This window comes from Empidonax traillii, unplaced genomic scaffold (assembly GCF_003031625.1).
Source record: "Empidonax traillii isolate 1590-97213 ecotype Southwest subspecies unplaced genomic scaffold, ASM303162v1 scaffold1318:size131291, whole genome shotgun sequence".
NCBI lineage: Eukaryota > Metazoa > Chordata > Aves > Passeriformes > Tyrannidae > Empidonax > Empidonax traillii.
In genome coordinates, this window is record NW_020956511.1 from 6,572 (window position 1) to 24,542 (window position 17,971).

General features: G+C 40.9%; 1 protein-coding gene across 4 annotated transcripts in view; it reads left to right on the forward strand.

Moving 5' to 3' along the window:
- Positions 1–300: 300 nt before the first annotated feature.
- The window catches only part of CAMK2D (calcium/calmodulin dependent protein kinase II delta), a 114,869-nt gene continuing 97,198 nt past the window's right edge, over positions 301–17,971 (forward strand). For all 4 annotated transcript variants that reach the window (XM_027906542.1, XM_027906543.1, XM_027906545.1 and 1 more), the window contains exon 1: positions 301–417. In XM_027906542.1, coding sequence (XP_027762343.1) covers positions 351–417 — 67 coding nt within the window. In that variant the 5' untranslated portion in view covers positions 301–350. The remainder of the gene's footprint in view (positions 418–17,971) is intronic.

Here is a 17,971-nt window from a genome sequence, read left to right on the forward strand (position 1 = left end):
AGGTGTCACCGCCGAGGGGGACACGGGGCCACCGCCACCCTGTGCCCCCCCAGCCCCGGGCTCTGAACAGCCGCCTCCCCTCGGCCGCACGGCTTCCACCCAGCAGAGTTCTGGTGAATGAAATCAATGCCCGCCGTCACCGCCAGAAAATCAGAAAACCTCTTTTTTTTTTTTTTTTTTTTTTTTTTTTTTTTTTTTTTTTTTTTTTTTTTTTTGATTTTGATTCTGCCGACATCACGCCCCTCCGTGCAGCCCGTTAGCTGGTAAATGGCAGTGGAGTGTTTCAGTGGGACTGACAGTTTGCCCGGTTCTTGGTTTCCAGAGGGGCGTTCTCCGTCGTGAGGAGGTGCATGAAAATCACCACAGGACAAGAGTACGCTGCCAAAATCATCAACACCAAAAAGCTCTCGGCTAGGGGTGGGTATATTTTAACCTGGTGTTTATGATGCCTCCTCCCTCTTTCTTGCATTCATATGCTAAGCATTAAAAAATGGTAAAAATAGCTGAATTATTTAATAGGTTTCTTAATATGTTTTTAGTTATTATTTTCCTTGTTTGATTTTTTTTTCACTTGATGCTTTTTTTTTCCTATGTTGAACGTTCCATGGATTGACTGCATGGAGTTTGCTGTAAAGTATTTTAAGAAAAGATCTTCAAAACCAACTAAACATAATGCAGCCTCTTCATTTTTGTATCCAAGTAATTTGAGTATCAGCAAAATTTTGAGTGTCAGCAGGCATTTTGCAAGCTGATGTTTTTGGGGAGAGATTGTAAATTTCCATTACAGATTTTATCTTAAATACTATAGTTTTACTGAATTCTCTGTTTCCACTGCACCTAAACATGAGCATCAAGGCCTATCTGACTATGAATGCAGGAGGAGAAGTGTACTTTTTACCTCACAGTAAACTTTCTTGTGAGATGAAAACGATCATTTTTGAACTAATAAGAAATTGGGAGGAAGTGCTGAACAGTGTTACTGTTACAACCTCGCTGCACAGCTTGTTTCTGCCTTCCTGTGATGTGTGTGCTCCCAGGAGCTTGTCAGTATCAATGGCCGGGTTTTAGGATACATTGTAGGTAAATATACACACGGTGTGGGTTGTTGTTGTGGAAAGGAAGCCCGAATGGTGCCGTGTCAATTGCTTGTGAATTCCCAGTCCCAGTGCTTGCGTTCGGATGTCCGGGATTAGGCAGCGTTCGCCCTTAAGGTTATCTGTGTTTTGATACAAATTTGTGGTGTGGTTAAAGAACATGGGAGTGAATAAGCAAACAGTGTCAGTGTGAGCCTGTTCAGGGCCTGGTTTGCTTCTGACCCGAAGGACTCACTGCAGGTAAATTAAATTTAAACATAAAATATTGCATAGGACATAATGTCATGTTCTGATAACATGCTGATCTCTGATAGAGATCTTTTAACATCATGCCAATGCTCTTATTTGCAGTTGATGAAAGTTGTGTTAAAATTTACTTTTTGCTGAATTTCAGTCCTTCACACTCTCACTATGATGTTTGTTTTCTTTTATTTTTCAAAGGGTACTTCAATTTAAAATTTTTTTAGAGTTATGAGCTTAAAGAGAGGGAGGTTAAGAAATTCATAATACTTGAGATAAAATATTTTCACAAGTTTGCTTAATTTTTTTTTTTTTTAATTTTTTAGAATAGTAGGGTGATCGGTTGAATTTTGATACTTAAAATAAAGCACCACATCCTGTGTTATTTCATAGATCTAAACAACTTTCCATAGCAAGATCAACACCAGGTAAGCCAGTGCTGTGGGGTATATGTATGATGGAATAAATCCTGAAATGCTAGGCTAAATTAGTAAAAACTCAGTTTTTCTAAGTCTTCATCATTTGGATGGTACTGTATTTCAGGCTTTAATTTTTGTACTTTGTTCATGCAGGGCCAGGTTGGTCCTTGGTGTGGTCCAGCAAAGAGGGCAAGCATATTTGGAAGAACTTGGCTCATCAGACGGAATGAGGCAAATTTCACACAGCTTTTTCTGTAGGGTTAGCACATAAAGCCCATAAAGCAAGGGGCTACACCTCGAAGCTGGGCTGTGAAACATCCTTTCTTTCCATGAATGCAGGGAATGCCTTTCCCTCTGTTTTTAGACATCCCAGAAATGTTGGCGGTTTTTTATTTGCTTGGTTGTTTTTTTGTGGAGGTTGTTTTGGTTTCCAGTGCTTTGACATCTACTAAACAGCTTCTGAAAAGCAAGATTCTTGGAAAAATCTTCAGATTCTTATTAGGCAGTTCTTTAACTGCAGAGAGATGCCCTTGACTGACACTTGTAGTGCAAAAAACTAAGCACTAAAAAGCCTCACACTGTGATGCTTTCTCCTGGCTGATAATAGGGGTGCAGTTCATAAGTAGGATGCTGTTTTTCAAGCCTAAGTTTTGTTTAGCCCCATGTGGACTGCTCTGTGAGGAGGCAGCGGTTCACTTCTGTGTTTTGTGCTTACTTGAAATACCAATTGCAGCGTAAATCATCGGGTCAGCTTCCTCTGTGAGCAGAGCTAAGAGGCTGTTCTTGGCTTGGAAGTGTGTGTCCCTTGTACAGCGCCTGGCTCTCTGGAAGCCTTTTAAACAAAATGTCAAATCTGGGCCCTCTCTGTCAGATTGAGGAAGAGCAGTGTCAGGGTATGATATGGCAGAGTCCAGGCTCTCGACACTAAAGGAAAGCTTAAGGTGGCTTTGAAATTAGAACTTATTTACTGCATTCAGCCCAGTCATGACAATACTTGTCTCCTTAGCCCTCCTTCACCTCAGCCATAAATGTTCTTTGGAGATTTATCCAAATCCTTACTTTAGTAGTCCTTCTAAACTGAGGAACTGATCTGGGCACAGGCTAATGCCAGTGAAGATGTGCTCTCATCCGTTTCCTTGTATAGTTACAGGGAAATTTCAGGCTAATTGCGTGTGTGCACAGGCATGGGCTTGGGCTGGAATTTGGAGGGGAAAGGAAGCTAGGTCCCCTTTTCGAACAGGAGTAACCTTTGTGCTTTTCAAGGTGGTATTTATATTTGTATAACTCTGATTCCATGTTGTTTTGATTTTTAGTAACAGAAATAATACACATTTGCAATTTCAATCTATTTCAGTGTAGCAAAAACGCTTTTGCTTGTTAGAACAACATATATTCTCTTCTTGAAGTACCCTTAAGCTGCACTTGAAAGTTCTGAGCTTTGACTTGGCGTTTTCTGAGTCAGCTGGAGTATTACATTGGTACTAGAATATCAACAGCTAGTTTTGTATCAACAGAATATGTTCTAGACAGGCTTGCACAAGTTGATTATAATGCTGATTTTAAAGGGAGTGGAAAAAAGATATCCTCTAAAATTATGTGCAACAGTGAACAAGTACAGGGAAAGCTAAGAATAAAGTGAAGAACATGTGTTTGCTGATTCTGAGTTCTGTATTGTTTCATCTGGTGAAGTTCTGGGGTTCCCCAGACCACCTTATTCTAACAAATTAAAAACCATGCAGGTAAAAGTGAACTTCTGTAAGGTGACTTTACTTTCCCCCTGTCTGTCTGTTCCAAACACCAAATAATGAGCAAACAGTCTGTTTCTTTTTGTCATTATCTGTACATCTTTTATCTTCTCTTTTGAGAGTCTTCTGGCTTTTATCCATATTGATTTCATATAAACAGATCCATTTTCTTAAAAGGTTTGGCCATCGTTTTCTGTCTTAAAAAAAAAAAAAGAGAATCAGACAGGTGTTTCAAGTGTTTGCTCCTCTGATTGTGCTTGAAAAGGTGAATTACTAATGTATTTTCATTGGGTGTAATTCCTGGCAGTAACTCACAGTGACAGTTCCTCTGGTGGCCAAAAGCCCAGTGCCTTAGGTGGCAGTTTGATGGGTTCCATGTGAGGAGGATCACGTTCCAGTCAGTCCTTTTTCTTTTCCAGGGAGCTTTTGTAAAAAGATTGGACACACTTCTTCTAGCCTTTGGATTGCTGCAGCAGAACTATGAGCACTTTGGTTTTGGGTGTAGGAATAATGTAAGAATCAGCTGGAGGTTATCGCTGCTTGTGAGCTTTCAGGGACCAGCCATTCCATCAGCTTTGAGCTTTGGAGGTGTCACTGGGTATTTACTTTCCTTCTTAGCAGGAAGTCTCCCAAATCTTTTTCAACATCTTTCCAGTTCTTCCAAGAGAATGTATTTGCTATGAGCTCGTACCTACAGATGTGAGGCACAGCCAGAGGTGACGAGAGCGATCTCACTCACCTGCACCGAGCTGGATGGGTGCAGAGGCTGCAAACCCCACCCTCTGGAACGGTTCTGGGGCGCTATGGAGCAATCAGGCTGCGGGAAGAGCATTTCAGTGTCTAAAGCTGTCCAAGTAGGGCACCTCATGATCCCTAAAGTGATTTAAAATACATTAGGGAGATGAATGAAATGGGAAGTACGTAGGGTAATGTTTTTCAGCGCAGCTCCTCATGACACAGAGATAAGCGTTTTTGATGTGTCATTAGACCAACGTTTCCTGTAGTCAGGTAGACTGTGTCAGTCAGTGCCAGATGTTTTACAGGAAGGCAAGCTCTAATAAGGCTTCCTGTACTCCACGGGAGGAGAAAATAATTCTTTCTAATCTAGCTAAAGATGTTAATCCCTGAAGTGCACATTTACCTGGGCAAGTTTATTACAACACATGTATTTTTAATGCTCATTTCTGTTCTTACGCGCACGTGACGTTATTCCCACATGGAGAGCACCCTCCTTAAGGGCATTCAGTTGTCAGTGAGGCAGTTGCTGTCTTTGTGAAGACAGGAGTTAAGCTTGGGATTTTAGCTGTTTTCTCCGTCTGTTTCTCTCTTAATTACCTGTCATTAAGAATGTTTTGAAACTGTTCTTTCCCCGGTATATAAGAATGCTCACCTGCTAACACGTGGCTGCCCCTTTTTTAACATTTGTGCCCAATGTTTATGTTCAGCTTAGTCATGGCATTCTTTTCAGTTTGACACAGTTGTAACACAACATGTTTGTTTGCATTTTTATCTGCAAGTATTTTTCAATTGCAAATTACTGTAATTTAACAGGCTACCGGATCTGTTAAAATCAACTCCATTCACAAAACTCTGGGTAGCAGAGAGGTAAGAGTGTTATTAAAAAAAGCCAAAAGGGATTTTTGGTTAGGTGTTTTGTTTTGTGAAGGTTTGGAGCTTTTTGTCTGTTTTAGTGAAAATCTGAGGAGCCTTCAAATAGCAGTGAGAACAAGAACTTTGGATCTCTGTGATGAATGCTGGTTGGTAGTAATTTATTCTAGCAGTTCCAAATAGGTTGGAATGAAATGCCCTGGCAGTTCATAGTTAAATTATTCATAGCAAATACTATGGGATTTTCTTAATGTCACTTCTGGGTTTTCTGCAGAGGAGTTATTTTCTCTCTCCATTGTGACTGGTGTTTCTCTTAGAAAGGGAAATTCTCCTCGTAGCTCATACACTGATGGGCCTTAAATTGCATTAGAGTTTGAAAATGCACATATTGCTCTGGCTACCAGTAAGGCTTGTTGCTGGTGTTGTTACTGGGAGGTATGTACTAGAAAAAAAGTTAATATCGTAAATAAATGTCCTTGATGTGTGTCTACAAAGCTTGGAGTGATAATCTAAAAACAGGGCTTATAAGTTATCCCTAAAGTGGAAGTTTGTGCAAGTGTAGCCATTGATGGCAGTGGACAGGAGGCTTGGAGAATTAAAAAGGTGTTCACATCACCTGTCAGCTCATTAGGGGAGGGGAAGAAAATGTACATAAGAGAGGATTCTTGGAGACTTATTTGGCTAGTGCGTTCCTGTCATTTTCTGTCAGAAGTTGCAAATTTTGGCACTGACTCTGTTTTGTGAGTTCACTTGCTGCAATCTGGAGACTTAGCTGCACATCTGAACAGCTCCAATTCCAGAATTGCTTCTGTTGGGAGAGAAGGGAGAACTAGATGCTGGGGAAAATAGGAACTGGATACCTTTACCGAGCTCCCACACCTTGATACTGAAATGTGGATGTGTTCTGATACTCCTGGTCTGGGAGAAGCTGTGTTCCCTGCTAATGTTTTACTACATCCAGGATATTGTACTTCCAAGGGAAACGTTTGGTCAAATATGAAAACAAGGAAATGAGCACAGTGGTCAACACTTTATTGTAAATTGGCTCTGTTTGTACATAGAAAACATTGTTTTATGTGAAACTAAAGCTGAGGTGTTTGAGACTTGCATCTGCTCTCCCTGACAGCAGGGCAGAAATACGCTTGTTCCTGGAAGGACCGAGACTGGACTCCTGGGGGGTTGTTCACTGCATTTCATTTCAAATCCTCTCATAGTCTTAAAACCCAACTAAAATAACAGGGGTGTTAAAGTCTGAAAGTCCTGCCATATGTAGGCAACTTGTATCAATCTGAATACTGCACATTATTTATGCACTTTCTCTGGTTACAGTTAGGGGTATGAGAACATTTATTCATTACATTTATTCACACTTCTATGATTCAGAGGTTGGGGGGGTTGATTTTTTTCTTTTTAAATTTTTTTTTTATTTAATATGGAAATGTCTGATCTGAGAGACTGAAATAGAAGTCAGTGAAATATTATGCTTTGCAAATGCATGTACTGCCAAAATAGTGCTTTTCGTGTATCTGTCCTTCATTTGACCTCCTGAGAAATGTAGGCCAGGGTGTTTCATGTGTCAGGGTCCAGCTTCCTCCTTCATACACATTTATTGCACACATGTCAAAAGCTTTGTAAGGACATTGGGGGGATTTTGAGAGGGTTATGTGACAAATGTAACTTCCTTTGTGCATTGAAACAGGTTACTGGAGAACATAACCTTAACGGTGGTACTTCATCTTGTTTAATTCCTTATTAAAAATAATTATGCCTTGAATCTGAAGAAACATCTGCTGTGTTTTGGAGGGGCAGAGGAATTCAATCTGTCTGTTTATTCCTCGGATGTATTGAGCTCTGTGTGTATCTTTGAGAGCATGTTTGTGCAAACTCCTCCTCTGTTTAATCCTTGTATCATGAGAAATGCCTTGTGCTTGGTATCAGAGAGGGTGGAGAACTTGTGTGCCATGGGGTTGTTGTTTTCTTCCAGGAGAGACAACTGTGCTCTTACCCAACATCATTTTCTGGATTGGTGTCAGCTTGTTCTGAAATACACTGAGTTTCAGTAGTTTGAATCAGAGAACTTGCTTTAAAGCTTTGCAGCCCCTGTTAATTCCTGAGGCATCTGACTGAGAGCTGCTGGATATATTCTGCTGAACTGAGTTTTTACCTAATTTCTCTTCAAGCTGTTGCTTCTAGGTGCCACTGGGTAGAAGCAGTAGCTATAGCAGGGTCAGAAAATCTGGGGAGGGGCAACTTGAGCAAATTTGCAAATATCTTATCCCTGATTGAGCTTTTATTCTAATCCAGGGCCTCTTTAGTGGAAATTGAGAAGTGTAAATTGTGCTGCAGCATATATTTGTTTTTCCTAATTAGGTTTTTACGTCTAGAGAATGATAGTTAATGTGCTGAGCAAGCTATTACAGATAAGGCTGTGCAACTGTTGGTTTAAGTTGGTAGAAAGGACCTTTGCCTACCTGGTGGGTTTGAGGTAAGTTCTGTTATGTGACTTCCTGAGCTTTGGTAAGCAGCAAGTATTTCACAGGAAGCTTGGAGAGCAAAACATGCAGACTTAATTTAAAAAAAACACAACCCCTCAAACCTCTCAAATGTAACAAAGTAGATTTTAATAATGGCAACGTGATGCTGTGGGTATTTGTCGGTCGAGATGAAACATTTCATCTTGTGGTGGGAGGCTTTTTTATTTTTACCAATAACCAAGAATTTATCACTGCTAAAGGTATAAAGTTAATATCCTGCTGATGCTTTCCAAGAGAGCTCTCTGGCATCCATAAAACCAGAATTAATTTAGGTTCTGGCAATTGCTTTCACCTTGAATATAGAGCGTGCTTGTTGTAGAAGTTCGCTACTGTTTGTGGAGCTTTTTTTGCTCAGTTGCAGCCAAGTCAGTCATTTAGGGTTGTCAGCTGGGCAGTCTCTCCCATGTGCTCTGTGGGGAGTTGGTTGTTTTCATTATGCACAAGTTTTTACTCTGCCAACACACAGTTGGCAGTGCCATGGCAAGCATGGCTCCAGTCACCTTCCACTGGATGGACAATTTCACCTAAATCCACTTGAGTCAGAGGTGCAGAATTAAAAACTGCAGCATCTGATCTGTAACCAAACAAAGGCATGAAGGGAGTGTTTGCTGGATGGAGAAGCAGCTGCATGAGTTCTGACAGCTGTCTGTTGCAGGATGGATCAGACCCCGGCAGCCACACGCGGTTGTTGTGTGTGTGGTCTGCAGGCAGGTTTACAGCCCTGCTGAACAACTCTCCAGCCCTGTGGCCTCCAGCTGGCAGCTCCTCACCTGAAAGACTGGTAATTAATTTGTCCAGCATTCTGGGCAGGCTCTGGCTCACGTGGCACGGGGCAGGCTGCCACACACGCTCCTTCCCTGTGCTCCAGAGAGCGCTGCACCTTGCCCAGCAGGAAGATTAACAAGCCCTGGTGCAGGTGGAAAGGGTATCGCACCTCAGCACATGAGAGGAAGAGAAACATAAACTCAGAGCATCAAAGCTCATATCTGTGGGCAGCAATCTACTGCATGTGCCTCGAGAACTTTGTTCCTGATGTAATTGGGGTCAGGAACTGCTTACTTGTAAATTTTCCACAATGGGAATGCAAGTGTTGCAGCAACAGTCACGTTGCATATTCATGTTGCTGCACGAACAGATGGGGTTCCTAAATAATATCCATATTTGACAATCTGATGGGATTTGCCAAGCCTAAGCTTTCATTTAAATTTTAACCTCTTGGAGAGATAGGTTTGTGATTTAATCAGTCAAGGGAGGCCTTCAAGTTATTTGTATTGCATAGCAGATTTCAAGCTGATGCTTAGGTGTGATTTCGGTCTGGGAGACTCCCTGTAGGAGTGCTTTGAACAGGCTAGTGCTCATTAGGATAAGTACTCACCCAGTTCAAAGACTTCTCTTGGAACCTTATTCATTTGGTGGATTCTGCTCATATCCTGCAGAAAGGGAAGATATATATTGTGTTTTAACGTGGTGTAACATGGGCAGAGTGCTGCTGCTGCCGCTGCTGCTGCTGTGGTACTGCCTTGCAGGGACGATTTTGTTCTGTAAGGCAGATGACCTTTGGTTTCCCTCAGGGCAGCTCCAGGTGCTGCTGAACTTTGGTTCACTCACTTAAACTCACTTAAAGAGTGAGTTTTAGACATCTTTTTTAGAGAAAGATGTCACTCATGTGAAGTGTCTCCAAGATGCAAATAAATATCAATACAGAAACCTTCAAAAACTACATTTTCCCATTATTTGTGAAACACTGTAGCTATGAAAATAAAGGTGTCATTTTGGTGCTTTTTATACTTTGTATATTGCTTTTAAAATCAATAAACCTTGGGTGTAAGGTAGATTGCTTACTATTTGCTTTACACAGCATAGACAGCTGGAAATTGTGGTTAGGATTGCAGTGATATGTGCTCCTGGGACTAAATACCTTGCTGATCATGGCATAAAAACCTTCTTTTTTAAGGACTTTTTAGAATCACCACTCCAAAAGGATGGGGAAAAAAAAGAGATGGAAGAGCTTCCAAAACCCAGTTTCATTTTTTATACCTATAGCACTTGATGGCCTTTCCTAGCTGTTGCATTTTTGGGGGTAAGAAGAGGAAGAAAAGGTCCCTGGTACAGTGTTCTGTGTCTGTGTGCACATGCACATGTTAGATGCAGAAAAGGACCTGGCAGAGCCTGTGTGTCCCCAGCCACCTTGTTTGCTGCAGGAAAATAATTCATGCTAAAAGACCTATTAACTGAAGTGGTTTTACTTGTAATGAGGGCAGGAATTGGTGTCTTTACATTTTTGTTTATTTGTGTTAAACATGATTTATCCTTTTAAAGTAATAAATTGCTTTCAATGCCATGTTAATCACGACGTGTAATGAGATTAATTTTGCCAGAGCAGAAATTGCTGATGTGTGGTCCGTCCCCTCCCTTAGGAGCTGTGTGCTAATGATACAGAAATTGTTTCATCTCAACAAAGTTCGTACTCCTTAAAGTACAAAATATTTGAATAAAACACTTGCCTTGTCCTTTACATAGAATTGATTCACCTCCACCCCCTTTGCATAGGATTGATTCCCCCCTGTCCCCAACTGTCTTGCCCAAGTAGTTGTGAATAGAAAGGAATTACCAATGCTCAAAATGAAAATCAAATGTAGTGGTTTGTTTTTGTCTCTGCTCTTGGTTTTGCTGGTTGGTGTGACAGAGTCTGCTGTAACTGATGCCTTCCACTTCCAAATCCCATTTATCCGCTGTCAGACTTCTATAGGATAAGAGAACGTTTGAGCATGTATTACCTGGGCTTGGCCTTAGGTGAAAAAATAGGAAATGAAATTAAAGTGTGTCCAAGGTGAAGCTGAGTCCTTCAACAGAATAAATAATCTGATTCAGCAGTCAAGCTCTATCTTAAAATTAACTGGGGAGGTGAGGGGGTTCGTTATTTTTGCTTTAATGTGGTGAGAATTTAGTACTGCCCTCTTTTATTTCAAAGACTTTTCTGATTTACAGCCCAAACTTAGTCATGGACAGTGTTTGTTGTCTGTGCCTGGGCTGTCCTTCAGAGAAATCTTCATCTTCAATCAGTACATTCCTGAAGGATGATCTTGTTTGCATTATTGTCTTTAACATCCATCTTCCTTTAGTTCCTCCTCTATGACAGCCTTGCCATTATTGTGACCATCCTTCCTTATGCATGCTCTAAACTGATTTATATATTTACATGTATGTGGATGTTTGGAATGGGGGGGATTGGAATTCATCAGAAAAAAAAAATAGGTGAGGTTTTCTGAGTGTCTTTAGCAGTCACTCGTGTCTGCATGGGAAGATCTTGTTGGTAAATTCCAGTGTTTATTTACAGATTCACGTGGCTGATTTTGAGGCTGATACTGAAAGAACTTGTTTAGTAATTTCACTTCAGCTTTCCCCGTTCACCACCACGTTTCCTGTCACCTCTTTTACTAGTTGCCTACCAATTTCAAAGTGATCTCCATTTTTGCTAATCTCCAGATGCCTCATTTTCTTTGTTTCTGTATCCTGAACAGTGAAGCCTGGCAGGAGGCTTTGATCCCTGCCTGGAAAAATTCCCCAGAGTAACGTTTTAGAGGACTTGCTGTACCCACCCAGTAACAGATATGCAAAGATGTAGGTAGCTGCAGGGTTTTTTTGGACAGTTTCTCGAGATCTTGTACATTGAGACCAAAGTCCAAACCCATTTCTTTCCATCCCAGGCTGTTGTGCAGTTCCTGACACGGTGTCTTTCTATAGCCTGCTGTTATGTTGCCTCTGTGCAAGGTCGAGTGGAAACTGCTGTGAAAATAGCTCCATGAAACGAAGCTAAATTAGGAATACTTTCTGTTGAGTGTTGACTTGTTTCTGCAGCCACAGATGCTCATCCAGACAGCAAAACGGCTCAAGAGAAAGCAAGCTCTGCAAATGCACTTAGAGCAGCCCAGTTCATTGTTTGTTTAAAGTTGCAATGATTCCCAGGCTGAATAAACTGAAACACTTTCAAAATGTTGCTAATTGTTGTTAACTGCTTTGGTCAATAAGATACAGTGTGTAAAAAAGCCTAACTACCTCAACGGGGATTTTGAGGGTTTTTCCCAAATTGCAAGGCCATTTCTTTTCCTTTTTTTCTTTTTTTTTCCTTAGAGGTACCTTCCCTTCGTGTTTCTCAAACTGTTGTTAATAGGCAACTGGTGTTTCTTAAAGCTCTGACAGTGGACAGCAGAAACTTCCTGAAGAGGGAAAATGCATGAGCTTCTGGTGGTGTGAAGCTGAAGTTGACCCATGGGAATCTGTATTTCATAGCACAGAGTTAGTGAATAATCTAGGCTGTTATTAAAAAAAAATAAATTAAAAAAAATCTCTATTTATATTACAAAAATTCATTTTCAGTGAGAGAATGACATACGCAACACTGATCTGAGCTAGTCAAAGTGGCTCCAAAATAAGAGGTCAAAACCCCAATAACTGTCTTGTTTGGCAGAGATTATCAGCTCCTTTGGGGATTTTACTGTAGATTTTACTCAGAAGGTTTTTATGACATCATCGTGTGTAGCTACATAAAATTATCACTTCGAATTTTGAGTATTTGTAGGCAAATCTGTTCCTGAACTTCCATGCTGGGATGCATTTGATGTTCTATGTTTTTGGAGGATTCCCATGCCCCTCTGTGTTCTTAACACACGGGTTATTTCTTTGCCAAGAGAAGAGTCAAAGAAGGAGCCACCAAAAAGCTGAGCCTGTAGAGTTGGTCTGGGAATTTCTGTGGAGGATGTTTGGGCTTTTGTGCTTTATTTTGCAACTGCGGTGTCTTTAACTGTGTGCACTCACGAAATGCCACTCGTGGGCAATAATTTTCTTCCGCTGCTGTAACTTGATCGTGTTTAGTCTGGTACCTGTATCCTTGGCAACTCCTGGTGGGATAATAGAAGGATATGGATGGAGTCCGAGTCTGTGCTCTTCACGTACCCTTCTTATGCCCACTTACCTCACCGATTTGGTTAAGCAGTTAAAGAGCTCCTGCTTTGAGAACTCTTGCTCTCGCTCTGATGCTTGAGAAGGTTTATAAAATCAACAGCTGACTTTGGCTGGCTAGGTTTGGTGGTTGTTTCTTGTGTTTGTTTTGGTGAGGTTTGTTTTTGTTTTCCTTTCGAATTGTTACAGCCCATCTCTGAGGCAGTAGTAGTCCTTACACCCTCATTGCAAGGTAATTCTATTTTAAATGCTCTTTCATAGTGTTTTGCCTGAAATGGGCTTGTTTTTCTTTGCTGTCTTATGTGAATATTTAATGTCAAAAGAATTTCTGTAGTTAGAATGTTAAGTCTTGTGTAAAAATGCCCAACTATCTCAACAGGGATTTTGAGGGTTTCCCCCGAATTGTGTGACCGTTTCTTTTCCTTTTTTGATTTTTTTTCCCTAAGGGTCCTTTTCCTTAATGTTTCTCGAACTGTAGTTTATAGGCAACTGGTGTTTCTTAAAGCTCTGGCAGTGGACAACAGAAACTTCCCAAAGAGGGAAAATGTATGAGCTTCTGGTGATTTGAATTGTGCTTTTTTTCCCCTGAGCTGGTCTGTATTTGTGGTGTTTTGTGAGGAAGTTGTGGCAGTTAATGGTGAATAAGAATGAAAAAAGCTGGTTAACTTCAGGGGGAAGTGTGATAGTTTTTTAACCTGTTTTTTTATTGGTAATTTTGCCTGACCAAGAAGTGAAAATATTATCCTGGTGTCCCATTGTCTTGTCCTTGTAGCACAAGAGCTAAAGAAAATGCACGAAGAAAGAAATATCTGCTGCTGAGTATCAACAATAAACTATAAAGGTGTAGCTTGATCTTGTATCAAAATATAAATCAGAATAAGACTTTGCAGTGTAGTTAACTTTTAATCACCTATTTACAAGGAAACATTTACCTTATTAGTGTGGGAAGATTCTTCATGTTTTCATGGGACTTTCTGTGGAACAGCTGAATAAAATGCTCAACCACTACTTGAGCCTGATCTCATTAAAGGCATTGATATTCTGTGGTGGATTGCTGAGTGACAAGCATTGCAAATGTGCTTGAAGTTTCCCTTAATGACTAAGCTTTCTTGCCTAATATAAAAATGAACGGCTGTGCCGGAGCGAGCAATGTTGTCAAACCTGTCATCAAGTCCTCAGAGCTGCTTGGAGTACTTGTAATGTTCCTCCTTTAATTGACTTGGAAATTGCCAAAGGTTGGTTATAAAAGGGGAGAAGCAACTTTTAAAGGTGGTGGGAAAATTTAGCTTTATAGTTAACTGTGCGAAGGCCTAAATAATTAACTGCAGTTCAGTTGCCTGTTTTCATCAGCCTGGGAGCTTTTTATCTTTTTTTTCTGGAGTAGGATGAAAACTTATTGAAGAATCTACAGCCCTTCGAGAGGGTTTGGAGGTTGAACTACAAAAAATGTCAGAAATCAGCTTTTAATTTGTTGGGTGTGAGTCTGTTGTCATTACCTGAATGTCACTGGCTTTCTTATTGTCATCAAGAGGAAAAAAAGCACTACCCCAGTGCTACTGAGGTCTGAAAAGGAAACTTTTAGTCTTTTGAGAAATGACAAACAGTAATCATAATAGCAGTTGGTTGACAACAGGTTAAAAATTAAAAAGAGTTCAGAAACTATAGTTTTATTAAACTACAATTTATTTTCCCCCTGCTGCAGAGGTGGCAGTTAGAAAGCTGGAGTGTGCACAGCTTAGCAAGAGCTTCTTTTGATGTCCTAATAATCATCCATAGCATAACCCTGGGAAGCTTTGGGAGCACGGCAAACGGGGATCTGAGGAGAATCCATGATGAACCCTCCTTTATCTGATCTTTGTTTTAAGCTTCAGCCTAATCCCCTTTGTCTGTGGGAGCCAAAGGTAGGGCAGTGTTGTGGTGTCCTGTGGTGACAGCTCTTGGCTGCCTTTGTCACCGGTGCTGTGACCAACACTCAGTACTGCCTTGCTGTTGTGCTGTGATCATAATGTGACTGTGGGATGTAATTCCTCCTCTGAACAGAGTTTTCCTGATTTGTCAGCTCAACAGAATTGAATGTAGAGAATAACTTGTGAAACTGTTGGATTTGTACAATTGCACAGTGCCAAGGACAGATGGGGAGGCAACAATATTAAAATGGCAGATGGCTCTCTCGTACCCTCTGCCAAAGAAATTGCAATAAAAGACCAAAAGTTTCCCATAACTTTTGGGTTCTGATATTTCCTTTAGGAAATAGCACATTATATTTTTCATTCGTGTGCCTGTCCAGTTATTCCTGTTGAACATCAGGTGCAAAATCAGGAACCAGGGAATTGCCCTTGGGAAGATGACGAAAATTGATGGCAAAGAGAGATGACTTCAGAGTTGTATTTTGTCTGTTAAAGAATGAGCAAATGATTGAGATGGTGTCAGTGATTCTGTCTGTGTGTTTGTGACACTGCCTCCTGTGTCAGAGCAAGCACAGAATCCTCAGGGTGATCCTTCACCGAATTCAGCTGAACCCAAGGAGCGTTTCAATTGATCCGTCAGAAGGTGTGGGTGAAACCTGGACTGCAACTTTGACAGGTGACAGCGTGTAAAATTGCCATTTCCATTCCTTCCTGGGGCCATGCGTGTAACTTTGCCAATTGCCTGTGCATTTTCCGACGGGGAGTGATGTTGCACAGCCAGTGACCCTGGAAGTGATCCGTCAGGGGTTATCCCACGAGCGCTGCAGCCGATAGGAAAATTGCAGGGCATGTCATAAACATTTGATGTACGTACAGCTCTGCTGCCACTCAGCCAGGCGGTGTCGAGCCTAATCAAGGGAACTTTAGCTGTCCTGCTTAGTAGAGCGTGTGTGCTGATTCCAGTAAATGGACTGTGGAGAGGATCCTCAAACAGCCTGTCCAAAACTCCCTTTTCCTTCTCCTTCATGCCCTGTGCTAAGCACTGCTTGTCTGACTGTGAACACAGAGAGTTGTGTATGTCTGATGTGCACCAGCAGAACGATTGCACGAGTGGTCTGTCAGAAAACTGTTTGATTAGTACATAACCGCTATAGTGACAGATTTAAAATAGCACCTGAAGCTGCAATAGGCTTCCGTGATTCAGTAGTTGCAGTGAAGGTTTTGCTTAGATCTTGTTTGCACTTAAATACGAGGATTTGTTTATTTATAAGTCAGTTGATGTTTCTTTGGAGCAAAGAATATTTTATTTTTTGATTAAATCTCAGATGCCTGCTTTTTTAGTGCTGCCCTGTTAGGTGGAGAGCCTGGTATTTTGGGGTTTTTTAATTGTTTAGAATATGTTAGTAGATTTGAAACATCTAACTTATTTTATGAATTAATAAAATTTAAAATAGTTCTCCTGAATGACAGTTCTCCACAAAAATCTGGTCTGTATCCGCTCAGTTATTCTTAGACCACAGAATGCACTTGCTACTTCTTGAGCTGTGCTGGGGTTTAGATTTTTGAAATATTTGCTGCCAGGCTATTTGATTATTGATTTCCACAGAGTGTTTAATTCTGAAGCGAAGAACCAGAGCTAATGTATTCCCATCTCCAGAATACTTGCAAGAGATATCTTCTGTATTACATGGGATAGCTGGCAGCAGCTTGGAAAGAAGAGTTACTTCAACAAAAAATAGACACTGTCATTTTACCCCTGTCTTTGGTGGTAGTACTTGTTTGATATTGCATGATGCTAAAAATCTAATTGCAAGGGGGTGAAACTGTGTTACTGAGGAAGCTTTAGATCCTGATTCAGCACGATAGATCGCTAATTATATATCTTGGGACTAAACATACCTTAGGTCTGCTTGTGCTTGCATCCATTACATTTCAGATCCATTTCAGACCCGGCATAGGGATCATCTTGCTTTGCTCAGTGATTGCACAGTGATGCAATGAGGAGTGTTTGCTCTCAGGACTGATACAGCATGAATATGACAGTCCCTATAAGCTTCACTTCCAAACACTGTTATGTAAAAGCCATCAAAAAATTTGAAAGGGCTGAGGTCACAGTGTCTTGTTTTGGATTAGCATCTCGGAGTTTTAATGGCACGCAGCAGGGAAATGGGGGCTTCTGTTTTCCTCGGAGATGTTTCAAAACCGAGAGATTAAAAAGTATTTTTATCTTCAGAAATGAGCTACTACTGGTGTCCAGTACTGTTTAACCTGCATCACTTATTGGTCTTTACTTTCAGAAGAAAACATGATTTAAATGGAATCATTTTTATGCTATTAGTTGACTGAAAATAGCCTAGAGCAATATTTGACTTCTTAAGACTCAGAGGGTGAAATGCTTTGATGAATATTAAAAACTGTGTAAAAACTAGGAGAACTGATGTTGAAAATACTAAGTATTCTTTTTTTTTTTTTTTTTTAAACAGGGGGAAGGGTAATGGTGATGAAAGGTGAAAGGCTGTTTAGCTTTTTGTCCTCATTTGGTCTGGGTTTGGCACAATGTGTTTAAAACGACTGTTGGAATATAAGAGCATGAAGTGTTCTTTAAACAATATAATTTCTGACAGAATTTTTCATAAGAGTTGGGGAATACTGTGCAGTTTAAGCCCTGCAAAGTCCTTGATGAAACAAGGCGTGCTTTTGCCTGGGATGCTGAGTTCCTGTGTGCAGTGAGATTTGGCCGTGACGCCATCGCTGTTGGTGAAGGAGGCATCAAGCAGAGATTACCCAGCTGAGCTCCTCCTCATGGAACTCTGACCCAGGATGCTCGTCGTGGTTCCTGGTGTCCAGCTCTGCAGAGGTGCCACATGTTCCCTGGGAAACACAGATCTTGTAATGCCTGTTCACCTTTCTCAACTGGCTGTGCGTGTTCCTGAAAGGGATTAACTCTGTCTGATAAGCTCCTTAAGCTGCTCTGCACAGGCCTTTTGCTTCACAACTCTTCCCTCAGGATATTTATAGGTAAAGCATTAACAACATGCACCTTCTTACAGGCCTGCAATGGATTTTTATATAGGCTTTTTCAGGCTTGTCAGCTAAGGAAACTCAGCAATTGGCTCTTGAAATTTTGCAAGGTGTTGCTGTAGAATTCCATTCATGAGGAGTATTTGTTTCTTGTGAGCGATGGTCCTACTAGTGTTTTTCACCCTTCTTCCTACATTTCTACAGTCTACATCAGACAGAGGTGGTTTGTGATTATGCAGGAGGAGAAAAGAGCAAATAGAGGAGGCGAGGGTGGAAAGAGAGGGTGGTTTTTTCACTTAAATGTTGGGAAGCTGTGAAGGCATAATAGCTGTTTCTCTTTCCTTATGATGCTTTGCCATGACACTATGGAATCAACCTTCAAGGGATAGAAAATGTCCTTGTGCTGCACAGAATTACTCACAAGAAGCTGTTCGTTCCAGGAGG